At 38.3% G+C, this 19390-nt stretch overlaps 1 protein-coding gene across 1 annotated transcript in view; it reads left to right on the forward strand.

The window, feature by feature from the left end:
- The window catches only part of ROCK2 (Rho associated coiled-coil containing protein kinase 2), a 231547-nt gene that overhangs the window by 146121 nt on the left and 66036 nt on the right, over positions 1–19390 (forward strand). The window contains exon 4 of the mRNA XM_042783674.1: positions 10709–10846. Within this exon, the coding sequence (XP_042639608.1) occupies positions 10709–10846 (138 nt within the window). The remainder of the gene's footprint in view (positions 1–10708; positions 10847–19390) is intronic.

Here is a 19390-nt window from a genome sequence, read left to right on the forward strand (position 1 = left end):
CAGAACTCTAAGCACCTCAGAGCCTCCCATAACATTGTGTTGTGCCACGCCCAACAGAAATAACCCAGGTGGATAGCATTTACAATCAGGAGCTCCTGAGTTGCTCATTCCACCACTGAGTTTACAATGACTTATGGGTAGAAAAGCCATACTAAGTAATTTACTACACTGCACAGAGTCAGTTAAAAATCTCCTCTGCTGTGGAAGGGATTTCTAGTTAAAGATTAGGTTCACCCATTGGTCTTACCTCCCCCACTTCTGTTTTTATATTTCTTTCCTGTGTATTTATTTTTAGCATTCTATAAACATCATACCACTATACAGTTCAGAGGAATTGTGTTTCCAGTTTAGCAGTTTATTGGAGAAGATGGATATTAATCTCTGACTCTCATCATCACTTACTTGGACTTTTGGCTATAAGATTCTTTTCATATAAACTCATAGTGTATTAAAATAGTTGAAAACTTCAAAATATTAAAATGAGACATGTTGTAATCTGTTAATATAATTAATTTTGTAATTATAATTTGAGTAGGCAGCTTGCATACTGGGTTATATTTTCTTTATATCGTACTTGTTCTATTAGGTAATGAGAGAGAGGTGTTAAAATTTCCAATTGAAATTGTGGATTTGCCTGATGGTTTAGTTCTATTAGTTTTTGCTTATCTTTACAAAATGTTCTCTTTATCTCTTGTAATACTTTTTGTCTTGAAACCTACTTTATCTATTATTAATATTGCTGTGCTGACTTTCTTGTCCTTGTTATGTGCATGGTTTATCTTTTCCATCTTTTTATTTTTAGCCTACATGTGTCCTATTTTTAAACTGTATAAAATTGCCTCTTCTTTTTTAATCCATTCTGATAATTTTTTCCTATTAAAAGGAATGTTTAGTCCATTTGTTTCATGTGATTGTTGATATTTTGTTGTTGTTAGGTGCCATCGAGTCAGCTCCAACTCATAGCAACCTTATGTACAAGAGAACAAAACACTACCCAGTTCTGCACCCACCTCGCAATCCTTGCAATGCTTGAGTCCATCATCTTAGCCACTGTGTCAGTCCAGCTCACTGAGGATCTTCCCCTTTTTCCTTTACCCTCTGGTTTACCATGAATGATTTTCTTCTCCAGGGAATGGTCCCTTCTGACAACATGACCAAAGTATGTGACACAATGTATAACCATTCTTGCTATCAAGGAGCTTCCCAGCCTTACTTCTTCCAGGATATATTTGTTCTCCTGGCATGGTGTTTTCAGTATTATTTACCAACACCACACTTCAAAGGCATCAACTTTTCTCTGGGCTTCCTTATTCATTGTCCAGCTTTCACATGCATATGAGGTGATTGAAAATACCAGGGCTTGGGTTATATACACCTTAGTCTTCGAAGTAACGTCTTTGCTCTTCAACACTTTAAGTTGTTTTGTGCATCAGATTTGTCCAGTACAATATGATGTCTGATTTCTTGACTTGTGCTTCCATGGGTATTAATTGTGAATCTAAGTAAAATGAAATCCCTGACAACTTCAATCTTTTCTCCATTTATCGTGTTGTTCCTTATTGGTCCAGTTGTGAGGATTTTTATTTTCTTTATGTTGAGGTGTAATCCATACTGAAAGCTGTAGTCATTGATTTTCATCAGTGAGCGTTTCAAGTCCTCTTCACTTTAAACTACCAAGATTGTGTCATCTGCATATCTCATGTTGTTAATGAGTATTCTTACAATCCTGCTACTGCATTCTTCTTCATACAGTCCAGCTTTTTAGATTATTTTCTCAGTATACAGATTGAATAAATAGGATGAAAGGATAGAACCCTGACACACACCTTCCCTGATTTTAAACTATTCGGTATCCCCTTGTTTTGCTTGAACAACAGCCTCTTGGTCTGTGTGTAGGTTCTTCATGAGCGCAGTTACATGTTTTGGAATTCCCATTCTTTGCATTGTTATTCATAATTTGTTATGATCCACACAGTCAGATGCCTTTGCATAGTCAGTAAAGCACAGATAGACATCTTTCTGGTATTTGCTTTCAGCCAAGATCCATTTGACATCAGCAGTGATTTGCCTTATTCCACATCATCTTCTAAATCCAGTTTGAAGTTTTGGAAATTCCCTGCTAATATACTGCTGCAACTGTTTTTGAATTATTTTCAGGAAAATTTTCCTTGCATATGATATTAAAGATTGTGTTTAATCATTTCTACATTCTCTTGGATCACCTTTCTTTGAAATGGGCACAAATGTCAATCTCTTCCAGTTGGTTGTCCAGGTAGTTGTCCTCCAGATTTCTTGGCATAAATGAGTAAGTACCTCTAGTGCTATCTACATGGGTATTCAATAAATTCCTGGAGCCTTGTTCTTCTCCAGTTCCTTCAGTGCATCTTGGATCGCTTCTTCAGTATCATTGGTCTTGATCATATACTACCTCCTGAAATGGTTATACGTGGACCAATTCTTCTTAGTACAGTGATTCTAGATAGTCCTTTCATCTTCTTTTGATGCTTCCTGCATCATTCAGTATTTTGCCTATAGAATCCTTCAGTATTGCAACTGGAGGCTTGAATTTTGTCTTCTTTTCTTTTCTCTTGAGAAGTGCTGAGCATGTTCCCTTTTGGTTTTCTAACTCCGGGTCTTTACGCATTTCATTATAATACTTTGACTTCTTGAGCTACCTTTTGAAATCTCTGTTTTGCTCTTCTGTTTCATAATTTCTTCCATTTGCTTTTGTTGTTGTTGTTGTGTACTGTTGAGTCATCTCTGACTCATAGCAACCTTATGTACAACAAAACGAAATACTGCCCCGTCCTGTGCCAGCCTCACAATCCCTACAATACCTGAGCCCATTGCTGCAGCCAGCATATCAGTCCATCTTATTGAGGGCCTTCCCCTCTTTCGTTGACCCTCCACTTTACCAACCATGACATCCTTCTCCAGAGAATGGTCCCTTCTGACAACATGACTAAAGAAGGTGAGACAAAGTCTGGCCATTTTTGCTTTCAAGCAGCATTCTGCCTACACTTCTTCCAGGATGGATTTGTTAGTTCTTTTAGCACTCCACAGTATTTTCAGGATCCTTCATCAACACCACAACCCAAAAGCATCAACTCTTCTTTGGTCTTCCTATTCATTGTCCAGCTCTCACATGCATATGAGGCAATTGAAAATACCATGGCTTGTGTTAGGTACATCTTAGTCTTCAAGGATATATCTTTGTTCTGCAGCATTTGAAAGAGGTCTTTTGCAACAGATTTGCCCAATGCAATAGGTCCATTTGCTTTGCTACTTCAAATCTTCTTTCTTCACCCTTGGCTGTAGTGATTGGTGTAAATTTGAAGAATAGTCGTATTAAGAAGTCTTTGTTGTAGGCATATAGATATTATCCTTTCACTGACAGCCTCCTGTATGTCCGTGTTGTCCTTGCAAGTGGAACCTCTTCTTGCGTCCCTGGAATCTGAACAAGAATGCTGTTGCTTTAAATATCCAAAATGGCTGCCACTTGTAAACATTCAAAATGGCTGCACCCTCCAGACAGCTAGAAATCCACAGCTCATTTTGTCTCCTTATTTGCTGTTTCTCTTTTAAGTCATCATCCACCACTGTAGTCATCCATGTAGCCCTTGCTGAGCAGGGTGGATTTTTAGGTTAATTATCAGGTCCTAACACCACTTGGAAATATTCAGACTGTCCATGCTATCAGTATAACTAACAGTCCATAGCTCCGTTTGTCTCCTTATTCACTGTTTTCATTCAGGTTCCCCTACTAGTTGGTGCTGAACCCACTCCTGTATCCTTCTTTTCAAAGCTCAGGGCTCCAGGAGTATTTTCTATATCTGTGTCAATTGGTTTCTCTTTTCTTTGTTGAAGAGGGTCTGTGTAGCTTGTCTGCCTATTCCGCCATTTTACCCAGGAATATTTTTTCTGAGGCTTTAATTCATTCAATAAATATTAATGAGTGGCTTTGTTATTGCCAATGCTGACCATTGTACTTGCATGAATAATTTGTTGACTTACATTTTGTTATGACAGATAGATAATAGAAACAAATAACATAAAAAATTACAAATTCTGATATCTGATAGGAAGAAAGTAAATGATATCCTGGAGTAGAGAACAATGAGTTCCTCCTTTCTATGGAAAGGTTAAAGAAAGCCCCTTTGATTTAAAGAATTCCTTCTTGTGAACAAGAACCAGACAAGGATGCTCTCTATCACTACTACTATTTAGCATTGTATTGGAAGTCCAAACTAGGTCAAAAAGGCAAGAAAAAGAAATAAAAGACATCCAAATGGTAAGGAAAAAGTAAAACTATCACTATTTGTAGATCATATGATCCTATATATAAAAAATTCCAAAGAGTCCTAGAACTAACTGAAAGATTCAGCATATTGGCAGGATGCAAAACCTGCATACAAGAATCAGTTGGATTCCTCTATTGCAAAAAAGAGATCTCTGAATAGGAATGAAGGAAAATAATACCATTTATAGCTACCAAAAATTACCTACCAGTTTATATCTACCAAGAAGATAAAATACTTGGGAATAAACCTTAACCAGGGACACAAAAGACCTATACAAGGAAAACTACAAAACACCACAAGAAACTACAAGAGATCTACATAAATGGAAGAAAATACCATGTTTATGGATAAGGATACTGAATGTTGTGAAAATATCAGTACTTTCTAAAGCAATCTATGTTGCTGTTGTTAGGTGTCGTCGAGTTGTTTCTGACTCATAGTGACCCTATGCACAGCAGAACGAAACACCACCTGATCCTGCGCCAGCTCCATGATCCTTGCTATACTTGAGCCCATTGTTGTAGCCACTGTGTTAATCTATCTTCTTGAAGGCTTTCCCCTCTTTCTTCAACTCTCCACCTTACCAAGCGTGACATCCTTCTCCAGGGAATGGTACCTTCTGACAACATGACCAAAGTAGGTGAGACAAAGTCTGGCCATTCTTGCCTCCAAGGAGCATTGTGGCTGCACTTCCTCCAGGACAGATTGTTAGTTCTTTTAGCAGTCCATGGTACTTTGAGTTTTCTTTGCCAGCACCACAACTGTTGTGCTGGCACCACAACTCAAAAGCATCAACTCTTCTTCGGTCTTCCTTCTTCATTGTCCAGCACTCACATGCATATGAGACGATTGAAAATGTCATGGCTTGTGTCAGGCACACCTTAGTTCTCAAGGAGACATCCTTTCTCCTCAGCGCTTGAAAGAGTTCCTTCGCGGCCGACTTGCCTAGTGCTACATGTGGTCTAATGTCCTGCCTGCTGCTTCCATTGGCATCAATTGTAGAACCAAGCACCGTGAATTCTTTAACAACCTCAGTCTTTTCTCCATTTATCGTGATGCTACTTACTGGTCCAGTTGTGAGGATTTTTTTTTTTTTTTTTTATTGAGACGTAATCCATACTGCAGATGGTATTCTTCAACTTTCATCAGTAAGTGCCTCAAGTCATCCTCACTTTCAGCAAGCAAAGTTGTATCTTCAGCGTATCTCAGGTTGTTAATGATTTTTCCTACAATTCTGCTGCCACGTTCTTCTTCATATAGTCCAGCTTCTTGGATTATTTGCTCAGCATATAGATTGAATAAATATGGGGAAAGGATACAACCCTGGCACACTCCCTTCTTGATTTTAAACCATGCAGTGTTCCTTTGTTCTGTTTGAACGACAGCCTCCTGGTCAAGGTACAGTTTCCTCATGAGTACAATCAAGTGTTCAGGAATTTTCATTCTTCTCAATGTTATCCATAATTTGTCATGACACAATCAAATGCCTTTGCATAGCCGGTAAAACACAAGTAAACATCTTTCTGGTATTCTTTGCCTTGAACCAAGATTCATCTGACATCAACTATGATATCCCTTGTTCCACGTCCTCTTCTGAATCCAGCTTGCACCTCTGGAAGTTCTCTGTCAATATACTGCTGCAACCGTTTTTGAATTATCTTCAGTAAGATCTTACTTGCGTGCGATATTAATGATACTGTTCTATAATTTCCACCTTCTGTAGGATCACCTTTCTTTGGAATGGGTACAGATATGGATCTCTTCCAGTCAGTTGGGCAGGTAGCTTTCTTCCAAATCTCTTGGCATAACTGAGGAGTGCCTCCAGCGGGGCATCCGTTTGTTGAATCATCTGAATGGGTATTCCGTCAATTCCCGGAGCCTTGTTTTCGCCAATTACTTCAGTGCAGCTTTGACTTCTTCTTTCAGTACCATTGGTTCTAGATCATATGCCACATCCTGAAATGTATGATTATCTACCATTTCTTTTTGGTACAGTGATTCTGTGTATTCCAGCCATCTTCTCTTGATGTTTTCTTCATCAGTCAATATTTTGCCCATGGAATCTTTCAGTATTGCAATTCGAGGCTTAAATTTTTTCCTCAGTTTTTTCAGCTTGAGAAATGCCGAGTGTGTTCTTCCCTTTTGGTTTTCTAACTCCAGGTCTTTGCACATTTAAGTACAGTAATTGCTTTGTCTGCTCAAGCTGCTCTTTGAAATCTTCTGTTCAGCTCTTTTATCTTGCCATTTCTTGCATTTGCTTTAACAACTCTCTGCTCAAGGGCAAGTTTCAGAGTCTCTTCTGTCATCCATTTTGGTCTTCTCTTCTTATCTTTTTAGTGACTTTTGGTTTCTTCATGGTGATGTTCTTGATGACAGCTCTTCTGGTTTTTGGTCATTGGTGTTCAATGCATGAAATCTATTCTTTAGATAGTTTCTAAATTCAGGAGGGATATATTCAAGATATTTTGGCTCTTGTGGACTTGTTTTTATTGTCTTCAAGTTGAACTTGCAATCTATAGATCCAGTGTAATACCAATCTACATTCCATCAGCATTTCTTTAAGGGCATGGGAAAGCCAGTCACTTAATTTTTTGTGGAAAGGGAAGAGCCCTCAGATAAACAAAGGAGCTCTGGTGGTGTAGTGCCTAAGGTATTTGACTACTAACCAGAAGGCTGGTGGTTCATATCCACCAGCCACTCCTTGGAAGGAAGATTGGGCAGTCTACTTCCATAGTGATACTGCCTTGGAAACCCAAGGAGGAGTCGTTATGAGTCAGATCTGACTTGATGGCAGTGAGTGTGATTATTTTTTTGACTGAAGATGAAGAACAATGTAGGAAGTCTCACAGTCCTCAATCTTCATACCTAGTCTACAGTCATAGTAGTTGAAACAGCCTGGTATTGGTATAAAAACAAAGACTAGTGGAACTGAATTTGGAATCCAGAAATAGATCTGTTCACCTTTGGACTGCTGAACTTTGATAAAGGAGTGAATGAAATCCATTAAATGGGGAAGCGACAGTCTTTCTAACAAATGGTGCTGGCAGCATCAGATACCCATTTGCAGAAAAATGAAACAAGATCTATACCTCACACCATACACAAAAACTACCTCAAGATGGATCAAAAACTTAAATGTAAGACCTAAAAGTATAAAATTAATCAAATTAAAAATAGGGCAAACTTGGGGCCCTAACTTATAGCATAAATAAAAATGCACAAACAGCAGAAGATATACTAAATAACTGGGGCCTTCTAAGTATTAAATTCTTAGGCACAACAAAAAAGACTTCTGAAGTAAATAGAGAACCTATAGATTGGGAAAACATATTTAGCAACAACATATTCAACAAGGTATTTATCTCTAAGCTTTATAGAAAACTCCAGTACCTCAACATCAAAAAGATAAAGATAAAGTTAAAGTTAAAAAATTGGCAGAAGACATGAACAGACATTGCACCAAAGAAGATTTTCAGGCGATCAACAAACACATGAAGAAATCTTATGATCATTAGCCATTTGAGAGATGCAAATCAAAATAACAATGAGATATCATCACACCCCAGGAAAGAAGACAAGGATCTAGAAAGATTGGAACTCTTATACACTTCTTATGACACTTTAAAATAATACAACAACAGTGGAGAACAATATGATGATTCCTTCAAAAGTTGGAAATAGAAATACCATTTGATCCAGCAATCCTATTAATAGGTATATATCCTAAAGAAGTGAGAACCAGGATACAAATAGATATATTCACACCCATGTTCATCGGAGCACTATTCAAAATAGCAAAGAGATGGAAACAACCTTAAGTACTCATCAGTGGAGCAATGACTAAGCAAACTGTGGTACATACATACACACAATGGAATACTGTGCAATTCTAAGGAATAATGAAGAATCCATGAAACACCTCATAACATGGATGCATTTGTGGGACGTTATACTGAGTGAAAGGAGTTCCAGTGGCATAGTGCCTAAGGCATTTACCTACTAACCAGAAGACTGGCAGTTCAAACCCACCAGCCACTCCTCGGAAGAAAGATTTGGCAATATGCTTCCTTAGAGATATTGCCTCGGAAATCCAAGGAGTGGTTGCTGTGAGTTGGAACCAGCTTGATGGCAGTGAGTTTGGTTTTTGGATTTTTGGTATAAAGGGGGGGGTGAATATATATATATATAGATATATATATATATACAGTATGTATGAATGTAAACATATATATACGCGCACACACACACATAAAAGAGCACTAACAGGGGCAAAGTTATGATAACTTCTTAGCTACAACCAAACACCTTGAAGGAGTGAATACCTGGGCCCACAGGTTCAGGGCCATGTTGTAGGGAACATCAAGCTCAGTTAGCCTAACATATTACATCATAACATTGTTCTACATTCCTACTTTGGTGAGTTGTGAAAAGGGTCTTACATGCTTGCAAGCAGCCATCTTAGATGCATTGGTTGGTCTCTCCTCGTATGGAGCAAAAAAGAATGAAGAAAATCAAAGACATATCAGAACAGTTAGTCCAGGGGACTAATCGACCATGGGAACCACAGTGTACACAACCCTGAGACCACACAAACTAGATGGTGCCCCAGCTATCAATGCCATCATCCACTTGGAAAGGGATCAGAATTGGAGATCCTGAATAGAGTTGGAGAAAAATGTGGAACAAAACTCCAAATTGAAAAAAAGACTAGGCTTACTGTTCCGATAGAGACTGATGAAACCCCTGAGATTATGTCCCCTAGTCACCCTTCAGGCCTGGACTGTTGTAGCTTCCAGCCAAACAATAGACAGGTCTACAAGATGAACAATTATACCAGGTAGGTACACTCCTTAGAACAGTCAAACATCAGAGTTCAGAAGGACATCATTTGCACAAGGAGCTACCTCAGAGGGCAGGAATGAATAGGAAAGAAGGACACAAGGAAAAGGTAACAAGGAGGAAGTAGGAAGAGAGCTGTAACATTACGGTGATTATAATCAGTGTCGTGACACAAAATGTTTATGAACTCTTGAATGGCAAATAAATTTACTTTGTGAACTTTTACCCAAAGCACAATTAAATAAAATAAATTTTGAGAAGATTATTGTCAAAAAAAGAAAAGAAAGAAAGCCTCTTTGAGGAGTTTATAGCTCAGCTGAGTGGATAAGGAACTAGTTGCTTTGGGGGAGAGGTAGAGTCAGGGAGTGTGATATGTTTTCTGGCACCTTTCTGGAAGCTGTAAAGATCCTGAGGAAGGATGGGATTTATTAGAAGGATGAGAAGAAGATAATCTGGAGTAAGGAAAAGAAAATGACAAAATTTAGATTGAGGAGGTAGACATGGGCTCATTTGTTGAGGAACCTGTAATTATGGTGAAGGAGATTGGATTTCCTCTTACCTTCTTTCCTCCACCCCTCTGTAATGTGACCATATAATTTGTTCTTCAAAAAGTGGCATACTCTTGAATGAAAAGAAGTACTAAGTTGGATGGGACCCTGAGTTAACAGACGCATTCTGGTGCTGTCCTGGGCCTACATTGTAATTGTGGACATTAAAAAAAAAAAAAAAACAAAAAAAAAAACAAAACATTGCCGTTGAGTTGAGTATACTCAACTCATAGTGACCCTTCCTTGGGTTTCTGAGGTGATATCTCTATGGAAATAGATTGCTTAGTCTTCCTTCAGAGGAGTGGCTGGTGGGTTTGAATTGCTAGCCTTCTGGTTAGCAGTCAAATATATATGTAGAAATAGCATAGATAAATAGATAAGCAGTCTACCTTTAAATTTTGATACTCCTTACTTAAATCTTGATTATACTTATGATATAGCCCTGAGGCAGTTCACTTAAGTTCTCTATGCGCTCATACAGTACTAATAGGAAATCATTAATATTTCTCAAATTTCTCTTTTGTAATATGAGGAAATAATATTGTTGTGAAGATTAAGTAAGATAATAACAAAAATCACAAGTATCCCTGGTTTCCTAAAAATTTTTAGGTTATTGATACCAGATAATAAGGGATAAATTTACATTTATATATTAAAACTTCTAAAAAAAATTTTTCCCCAATAGATGTATCTTCCTAAGTTTCTCACTTAATAATGCCTTATTTTTAAAGTTGATTAGTTTAATTAACATGAGAGAATGACACTTCATGAATTTAGTTTTATTTAGATGAATGAGATAATTGTATCTTGAACCTAACATTTAAAGTTATTTTGTGTTATTTCTTGAAATGTTTAGGCTCTTAGAAAATTTCCCCTCTGTTCCTTAAGAATCTTATACTTTTACTTTTTATTAATTAGCTAAAGATTGTTTAATAATAGCATCATAATACAATCATTATCCAACTTTTGCTCATAAAATTAAAGTATTAATAATCATTTTTGTCTTTTAAAAACCAACAGGTTCGTCATAAGGCATCACAGAAAGTTTATGCTATGAAGCTTCTTAGTAAATTTGAAATGATAAAAAGATCAGATTCTGCTTTTTTCTGGGAAGAAAGAGATATTATGGCCTTTGCCAACAGTCCATGGGTGGTTCAGGTAAGCCTACTAACTTTCATGAATTCATTTTCTTTTTTAATAGGTAGTTATTACTTATAAGAGTTGATTTTTTGTGCTAAAAGTCTTAAGCCTTGTTTACATAGTAACAGTGAAGTTATATTTAATAAAATTTGGTTCCATATGCTTATTTAATGTTTCCAAATAGTATCTTCACATTGACATGACACGTAATAATTACTCAGATTGTTGAATGGAAGCAACTATTACCGGCACCTTTCTCTTTAAAAAGAACTGAATTGGTCACCAGTATATAATTATTCCCTTCCCATCCCCTCTCATGATATGCATAGTGGCATGTAGTAAATTGTTGTATCAGTTAGAAGTATATATACCCATTAACATTAGTTAGAAGTTTATGTTACATTAATGGGACTGTTTAAAAAAGGGGGAAAAAAAAAAAACACATCCAGCAATACAAATTTTGAAAATTCTCCTGCAGTCTTTTATATGTTATCTATAGTGGAAGACAATATTAGGGCTCCTAATTCAGCCTTTGGACTGTGAAGTACAGAATATTTTACTCTGTTTTGACTCCTTTTCCATTATATCCTGTCCCAGCTTTGCTTCTCTGAGTAATTTTTTATATTAATATTTAGTTCTGCACACATTTGAATAAATGTTGTAAGAATAGGCATATACCAACCCACGTTTAGAATGCTTATATGATCCAAAAGTTTTCATATTGTTCTGGCTACCTAGTGCCGCTCTGACAAGAATATACCACAAATGGGATGACCTTAACAACAGGAGTTTATTCTCTTACAGTTCGGAGGCTTTAAGTCTGAGTTCAAAGTGCCAGGCTCTATGGGCTGGGTGAAAGCCCTTCAACCTTGGGGTCCAGCTTTGCCTCCTGCTCCTGGTCCACTGGAGCTAGAGTCGTTTCTTTACTCAGGCAGCTGCTTGCTGCTGAGGCTGACAAACCCAAGGTTGACAAGTTAAAAAAAGGCACAGTCCTGATGTTACCAAACCACACGGCAGGTCATTAATTTAAGTCCATTGTAAGTCCCAAGGTTGGCAGAGCATTTCAGGCTGCTGAACAATGACACAGCTACATGCAGGGTCCAAGCGTGCCATTTGCTTGATACCGTTCCCAAAGCTGCTACTTATATATGGGAAGCAGACCTCATACCCAAAGGCAGCTACTCAGCTGCTCACAGTGGATTCCACCATGGAGTTGATTTATCAGTCTCATCATGGGGAATACTACATCCAGCTGCCCAGCCACTCAACCAGGCCTAGCCAAGTTGACACACAAACTGAACTACCTTGTTTGTAGAAGGCAACTTGGGGGTTAAAAAAATGGTTATATCAATCAATGACTACATAATTTAAAAGCTCATAATTACTGCTTTCTCCTGAGATTGAGCCTTCTATTGCTCTTACCCTCACTTTTTCTTTTTATTGGAGCCAATAAATAGAAATTCTGATGTGGTGCTAAAGCTAAATATTTTGTACCAAATTATATACCCCGAATAATTTACTTGATTAAAGCATGATGGTAACAATTCAGGTATTCTACTCTTAGTTTTAAATTGATTTTATAGTAGCAGAGTCATAGCCAGTCTTGGATAATTATTTCATAAATCAATAATTATTTCATAAATTGGTAGCTTTGATCATTCATTCTGGTAAGTGGACCTTTATAAGAGTTAATAGATATGTAGCAGTGAGTCAACATTGGAAATGTAAAACAATTGAAAAAGTAACTCAGATTGTAATCCTGGCCTTCATATGTTTTCTCTCTATTGGCAAAGGACATTCCATGAACCAGTATATTCATGTATATGTAATATTCAACATTTTGAACCGCCAGCCTTCTGGTTAGCAGTCAAGTGCCTTAGGCACTATGCTATATCTTCTTTAGAGAAACTTAAATCTTTTGCTCAATTTTTATAAATTTAGTTAATTGTCTGTCTATTTATTTATTTATTTATTAAATTGTGATTTGGATGAAACTTTACAGAGCAAATTCACTTTCCATAAAGCAGCTCACAGATACTTTGTCTTATGACATTGACTCCAATTTACCACAGTGCAACAGCTCCACTCCCACTTCCTCCCTATTTGTCTCTTTATTGTTGTAATATATAAGCATTCTTTATATATTCTAGAAACATATAACATGAATAAAGAAAGAAAGAAGCAACCTACAAGAAAAAAGCCATTTTTTTTCTAATAAACAAAAAGTTACATAACACAGATATCAGGTGATGTCTGAACATGAGAGAAGAAGCTTATTGACTTCACCTTTAGTGATTCCTTATGCAAAATTTTTTACCTTTTTGTGCTTCCATGTTATTGGGTGGTGTAGAATCGATTCCTATTTGTGGCGACCCCATATGACAGAGCAGAACTGCCCCTGAGGGTTTTCTAGGCTGTAATCTTTCCTGGAGCAGATTGCTGCTAAGTCTTTCTTCTGCACTGAGTGGGTTCACAGTACCAACCGTTTGGTTAGTAGCTGAGTGCTTAACTTTTACACCACCAGGGCTCCATTATTCATTGCTAGTACATAGAAATACAAATAGTTTTCTTGTTTCCTGTGACCTTGTTAAACTCACTATTTCTTTAATCTTAGTTTCTAGATTCTATTGGATTTTCTAAGTAGAAAACAATTTTGTCTTCAGATAGGCACAGTATTGTTTCTTCCTTTCCAATCTGTGTGTCTTACTACATTGCTGAAACCTCCAGTAAAATATTGAATACAAGTGCTGAGAGAGAACATCGTGCCTTCTTCCTGATGTGAGGGGAAAAGCATTCAGTCTTTTACCATTAAGTATGATATCAGCTCCATCACTTGTCTGTCAGTTTGTTGTACTGTGGTGGCTTGCCTGTTGCTTTGAGGTTGGAGGCTATATTTCAGATACCTAGAGGGTCACCTATGGTGGATAGGTGTTAGTAGAGCTTGTAGATGAAGACAGACTGGAAAGAAGAGTGGAGCCATCCACTTCCAAAAAAATTGACTATGGTAAACCTTATGAATAGCAGTGAAACACTCTCTGATATATTACTGGAAAACTTTATGAAGAGTCGGGAAACATTATCTACAGAATATCAGAAGATGAGTCCCTCAGGTTGGAAGGTATTTAAAATATGAATAGGGAAGAGCTACTTCTCCAAAGTAGTTGTTGTCAGGTGCTGTAAAGTCAGGTCCGACTCATAGTGACCCTGTGTACAACAGAATGAAACACTGCTTCGTCCTGTGCCAGCCTCAATCCTTGCTATACCTGAGCCCATCCTTGCAGCCACTGTGTCAGTCCATCTCGTTGAGGGTCTTCTACTTTTTTGTTGACTCTCCACTTTACCAAGCATGATAACCTTCTCCAGGGAATGGTCCCTTCTGACAACATGACCAAAGTAGGTCAGACAAAATCTGGGCATTCTCGCTTTCAAGGAGCATTCCAGCTGCACTTCTTCCAGGACAAATTTGTTAGTTCTTTTGGCAGTCCATGGTACTTTCAGTATTCTTTGCCAGCACCACAGCTAAAAAGCAGCATCAGCTCTTCTTTGGTCTTCCTTATTCATTATCCAGCTCTCACACGCATATGAGGTGATTGAAAATACTATGGCTTAGGTTAGGCACACCTTAGTCTTCAAAGAGATATCTTTGCATCTTTGCTCTTTAGCACGTTAAAGAGGACTTTTGCAGCATATTTGCCTAGTGTAATATGTCATCTGATGTCTTGACTGTTGATTGTGGAACCAAGTAATATGAAATCTTTGAGAATTTCAGTCTTTTCTCCATTTATCACAATGCTGCTTATAGGTCCAGTTGTGAGGATTTTTGTTTTCTTTATGTTGGTTGAGATGTAAGCCATACTGCAGGCTGTAGTCTTAAGTCTCATCAGTAAGTGCTTCAAATCATCTCATTTTTAGCAAGAAAAGTTGTGCTGTCTGCCTATCATTGGTTAATGAGCCTTCCTCCAATCCTGATGCCACACTCTTCTTCATATAGTCCAGCTTCTCGGATTATTTGCTTAGCATACAGATTGAATAAGTGTGGTGAAAGGATACAACCCTGACACACTTCCTTCCTGATTTTAAACCATGCAGTATCATTCCCTTGTTCCGTTCGAACGACAGCCTCCTAGTTTATGTACAGGTTTCTCATGAGTACAATGAAATATTCTGTAACTCCCATTCTTCTTAATGTTATCCATCATTTGTTAAGATCTACACAATCGAATCCTTTTACACAGTCAGTAAAACACAAGTAAACATCTTTCTGGTATTCTTTGCTGTCAGCCAAGACCCATCTGACATCAGCAGTGATATCCCTCGTTCCATGTCCTCTTCTCAATCCAGCTTACATTTCTGGAAGTTCTCTGTCAGCTTACTGCTGCAGCCGTTTTTGAATTTCTTCAGCAAGATTTTACATCACAAACAATGCTTTAAGATTTACCTTGAAGTGCTGTCAGTGATAGGATAATATCCATACACCTACAAAGAAGAGACCAGTTAATACTACTATTATTCAAATTTATGTACCAACCACCAAAGCCAAAGATGAAGAATTTGAAGATTTTTACCAACTACTGCAGAGTGAAATTGACCAAATATGCAATCAGCATGTATTAATTATCACTGATGATTGGAATGCAAAAGTTGGAAACAAAAAGAATCACAGGCAGTTGGAAAATAAGGCCTTGGTGATAGAAGTAACTCTGGAGATCACATGGTAGAATTTTGCAAGACTAATTAATGACTTACTCATTGTAAATACATTGTTTCAACAATATAAACAATGGCTATATGTGTGGACTTCACCAGATGGAATACATAGGAATCAGATCGACTACATCTGTGGAAAGAGGCGTTGGAGCAGCTCAGTATCTTCAGCCAAAACCAGCCAGGAACTGATTGTGGAACAGACTATCAACTGCTCATATGCAAGTTCAAGTTGATGCTGAAGAGAATTAAAACAAGTCCAGGCCAAAATATGGCCTTGATTGTATCCCTCCTGAATTTAGAGACCATCTAAAGAATAGATTTGATACACTGAACACCAGTGACCAAAACCAGAGGATTTGTGGGATGACATCAAGAACATCATCCATGAAGAAAGCAAAAGGTCATTAAAAAGACAGGAAAGGAAGAAAAGACCACAATGGATATGAGAAGAGACTCTGAAACGTGCCCTTGAATGGAGAGTAGCTGAAGCAAATGGAAGAAATGACAAGATAAAAGAGTTGAACAGAAGATTTCAAGCAGCTCTAGAAGATAGATTCAGTAATTATAATGAAATGTGCAGCGACCTGGTGTTAGAAAACCAGAAGGGAAGGACGTGCTTGGCATTTCTCAAGCTGAAAGAACTGAAGAAAAAAATACAAGGTTAGAGTTGGAATATGAAAGATTCTATGGGAAAATATTGACTGATGTAGGAAACATGAAAAGAAGATGGAAGGAACACACAGAATCACTGTACCAAAAAGAATTGGTTGATGTTCACCCATTTCAGGAGGTGGCATATGATCAAGAACTGATAGTACTTGTGATGGTTATGTTTGTATGTCAGCTTGGCTAGGCCTGGTTGAGTGGCTGGGCAGCTGGATGTAGTATTCCCCATGATGAGACTGGTAATCAACTCCATGGTGGAATCTACTGGGAACAGCTGAGTAGCTGCCTTTAGGTATGTGGTCTGCTTCCTTTATATAAGGAGAAGCTTTGAGAATGGTCTCTAGCTTATGGCATGCTTGGACCCTGCATGTAGCCATGTCATTGCTCAGCAGCCTGCCATGCTCTGCTGACCTTGGGACTTACAATGGACTTAAGTTAATGGCCTGCTGTGTGGTTTGGTAACATTGGGACTGTTCCTTATGACTTGTCAACCTTGGGATTTCTCAGCCTCAGCAACCAGCAGCTGTCTGAGTGAAGAAAAGCCTCTAGCTCCAGTGGGCCAGGAGCAGAGGCAGAGCTGACCCCAAGGTTGAGGGGCTTTCACTCAGCCCCTAGAGCCTGGCACTTTGAACTTGGACTTAAAGCCTCCAAATTGTAAGAATAAACTCCTGTTTGTTAAGACCATCCCATTTGTGGTATGTTTCCTGTCACAAGTGGCACTAGATAACCAGAACAGTACTGAAGGAAGAAGTCAAAGCTGCACTGAAGTACTTGTTGAAAAACAAGGCTTCAGGAATTGATGGTAATATCCACTGAGGTGTTTCAGCAAATGGATGCCGTGCTGGATGCACTTACATGTCTTTGCCAAGAATTTTGGAAGACAGCCACCTCGGGAGCTGACTGGAAGAGATCCATATTTGTACCCATTCCAAAGAAAGATGATCCCGCAGAATGTGGAAATTATCGAACCCCAAAATAGAGTCGCCCTTAATTAGGTGGATGGGGTAAAGTTTTCAGGACCTTCATTTGCTGATGGGGCTTGACTCAGAATGGGAAGAAACAGCTGCAAATATCCATTGATAATTTGAATGTGGAATTTATGAATTACGAATGTAGGAAAAATTGGAAGTTGTCAGAAATTAAATGGAACAGTTAAGATCAATGACTAAAGGCATTAGTGAGCTGAAATGGACTGGTATTAGCCATTTTGAATTAGACAATCATATGATCTACTATGCCGTGAATGATGAATTGAAGAGGAATGGTGTTACATTCATTTTCAAAAAGAATATCTCCCAAGATCTATCCTAGAGTACAGTGCTATCAGTGATAGAATAATATCCATATGCCTGCAAGAAAGACCAGTTAATTTTACTATTCATATTTACACACCAGCCACTAAAGCCAAAGATTAAGAAATTTTATATTTTTACAAACTTTTGCACTCTGAAATTGACCAAACATGCAGTGAATATGTATTGATAATTATTGATCATTGGAATGGAAAAGGTGGAAAGAAAGAAGAATCATTGGTAGCTGAAAAATATGGCCTTGGTGACAGAAATGATGCCAGAGATTGCATGATAGAATTTTGCAAGACCAATGACTTATACATTGCAGATACCTTTTCAATAACATGAACAGGGACTGCTATATATGTGGACCTCACCAGATGGAATGCACAGTAATCAGATCAACTACATCTGTGAACAGAGGCAATGGAGAAGCTCAATATCATCAGTTAAAACAAAGCCAGGCGCAGACGGAACAGAACATCAGTTGCTCATATGCAAGTTCAAGTTGAAACTGAAGGCAATTAAAACAATTCCAGGAGAGCCAAAATACAACCTTGATTATGTCCCACCTGAATTTAGAGACCATTGGAAGAATAGATTTGACACATTGAGCACCAGTGACCAGACGAGTTGTGGGATGCCATCAGGAACACTATACATGAAGAAACCCGTCATTAAAAAGACAGGAAAGGAAGAAAAGACCAAAATGGATCTTAGAAAAGACTCTGAAACTTGCCCTTGGACTTTTATAGTAGCTAAAGCAAGTGAAAGAAATTATAAAATAGAAGAATTGAACAGATGATTTCAAAGGGCAGCTTGAGAAGACAGAGTGAAATATTGTAATAAGATGTGCAAAGACCTGGAGTTAGAAAACCAAAAGGAGATAACACTCTTGGCATTTCTAAAGCTGAAAGAACTAAAGAAAATATTCAGGCCTTGAGTTACAATATTGAAGGATTCTAAGGCAAAATATGCAATGATGTAGGAAGCATCAAAAGAAGGTGAAGGAATACCCAGAGTCACTCTATCACAACGAATTGGTCAGTGTCCAACTATTTCAGGAGGTAGCATATGATCAAGGAATAATGGTATTGAAGGAAGAAGTTCAGGCTACACTGAGGGAATTGATAAAAAAGAAGGCTCCAGGAGTTGATGGAATAACCATTAAGTTGTTTGAACAAACAGATGCATCACTGGAGGTGCTTACTCACTTATGCCAAGAAAGTTGGAAGACAACTGCCTGGCCAACTGATTGGAAGAGATCAATATTTGTGCACATTCTAAAGGTGATCCAGTGAAATGTGGAAATTATCAGACAGTATCATTAATATCACATGCAGGTAAAATAATTCATAAAGGGTTGCAGCACTATATTGACAGGGAACTTCCTGGAATGCAAGCTGGATTCAGAATCAGATATGTACTGAAGGTATTTTGGTCTTCTAGTGCCTCAGTCTGCCGCAGGGATCCAGGTGAGCAGAGGGAACCCAGGCATGCCCAAAGCAGCAGGATGGGAGAGCGGGAGATAGGGGATTAAAAGCCCGGAACCTGGACAGAGGAGCAGTCAGCTGCAGGGATCCAGGTGAGGTGAGGGAACTCAGGCATGCCCAAAGCAGCAGGGTGGGAGAGTGGGAGAAAGAGGATTAAAAGGCCCAGGAACAGGGACAGAGGAGCAGTCAGCCGCAGGGACCCAGGTAAGGGTGGTATGAGAGGTTTCCAAAAAGCAGACAAACTTGTCTGTCAGTTTGTCCTACCGTGGTGACGTGTTTATGTGAGTTTTGCGGTTGAGCCATTAGTGTTTCAAACCCAGTGGGATGCACATGGTGCACAGGTATCAGCCCAGCTTACAGACTGAGACAGACTAGGAAGAAGGAAGAGACTGTCCACTTCTCAA

The sequence above is a fragment of the Orycteropus afer genome, unplaced genomic scaffold (genome assembly GCF_000298275.1).
Source record: "Orycteropus afer afer isolate SDZICR_OR568_19922 unplaced genomic scaffold, OryAfe1.0 scaffold00025, whole genome shotgun sequence".
In the NCBI taxonomy this organism is placed as follows: domain Eukaryota; kingdom Metazoa; phylum Chordata; class Mammalia; order Tubulidentata; family Orycteropodidae; genus Orycteropus; species Orycteropus afer.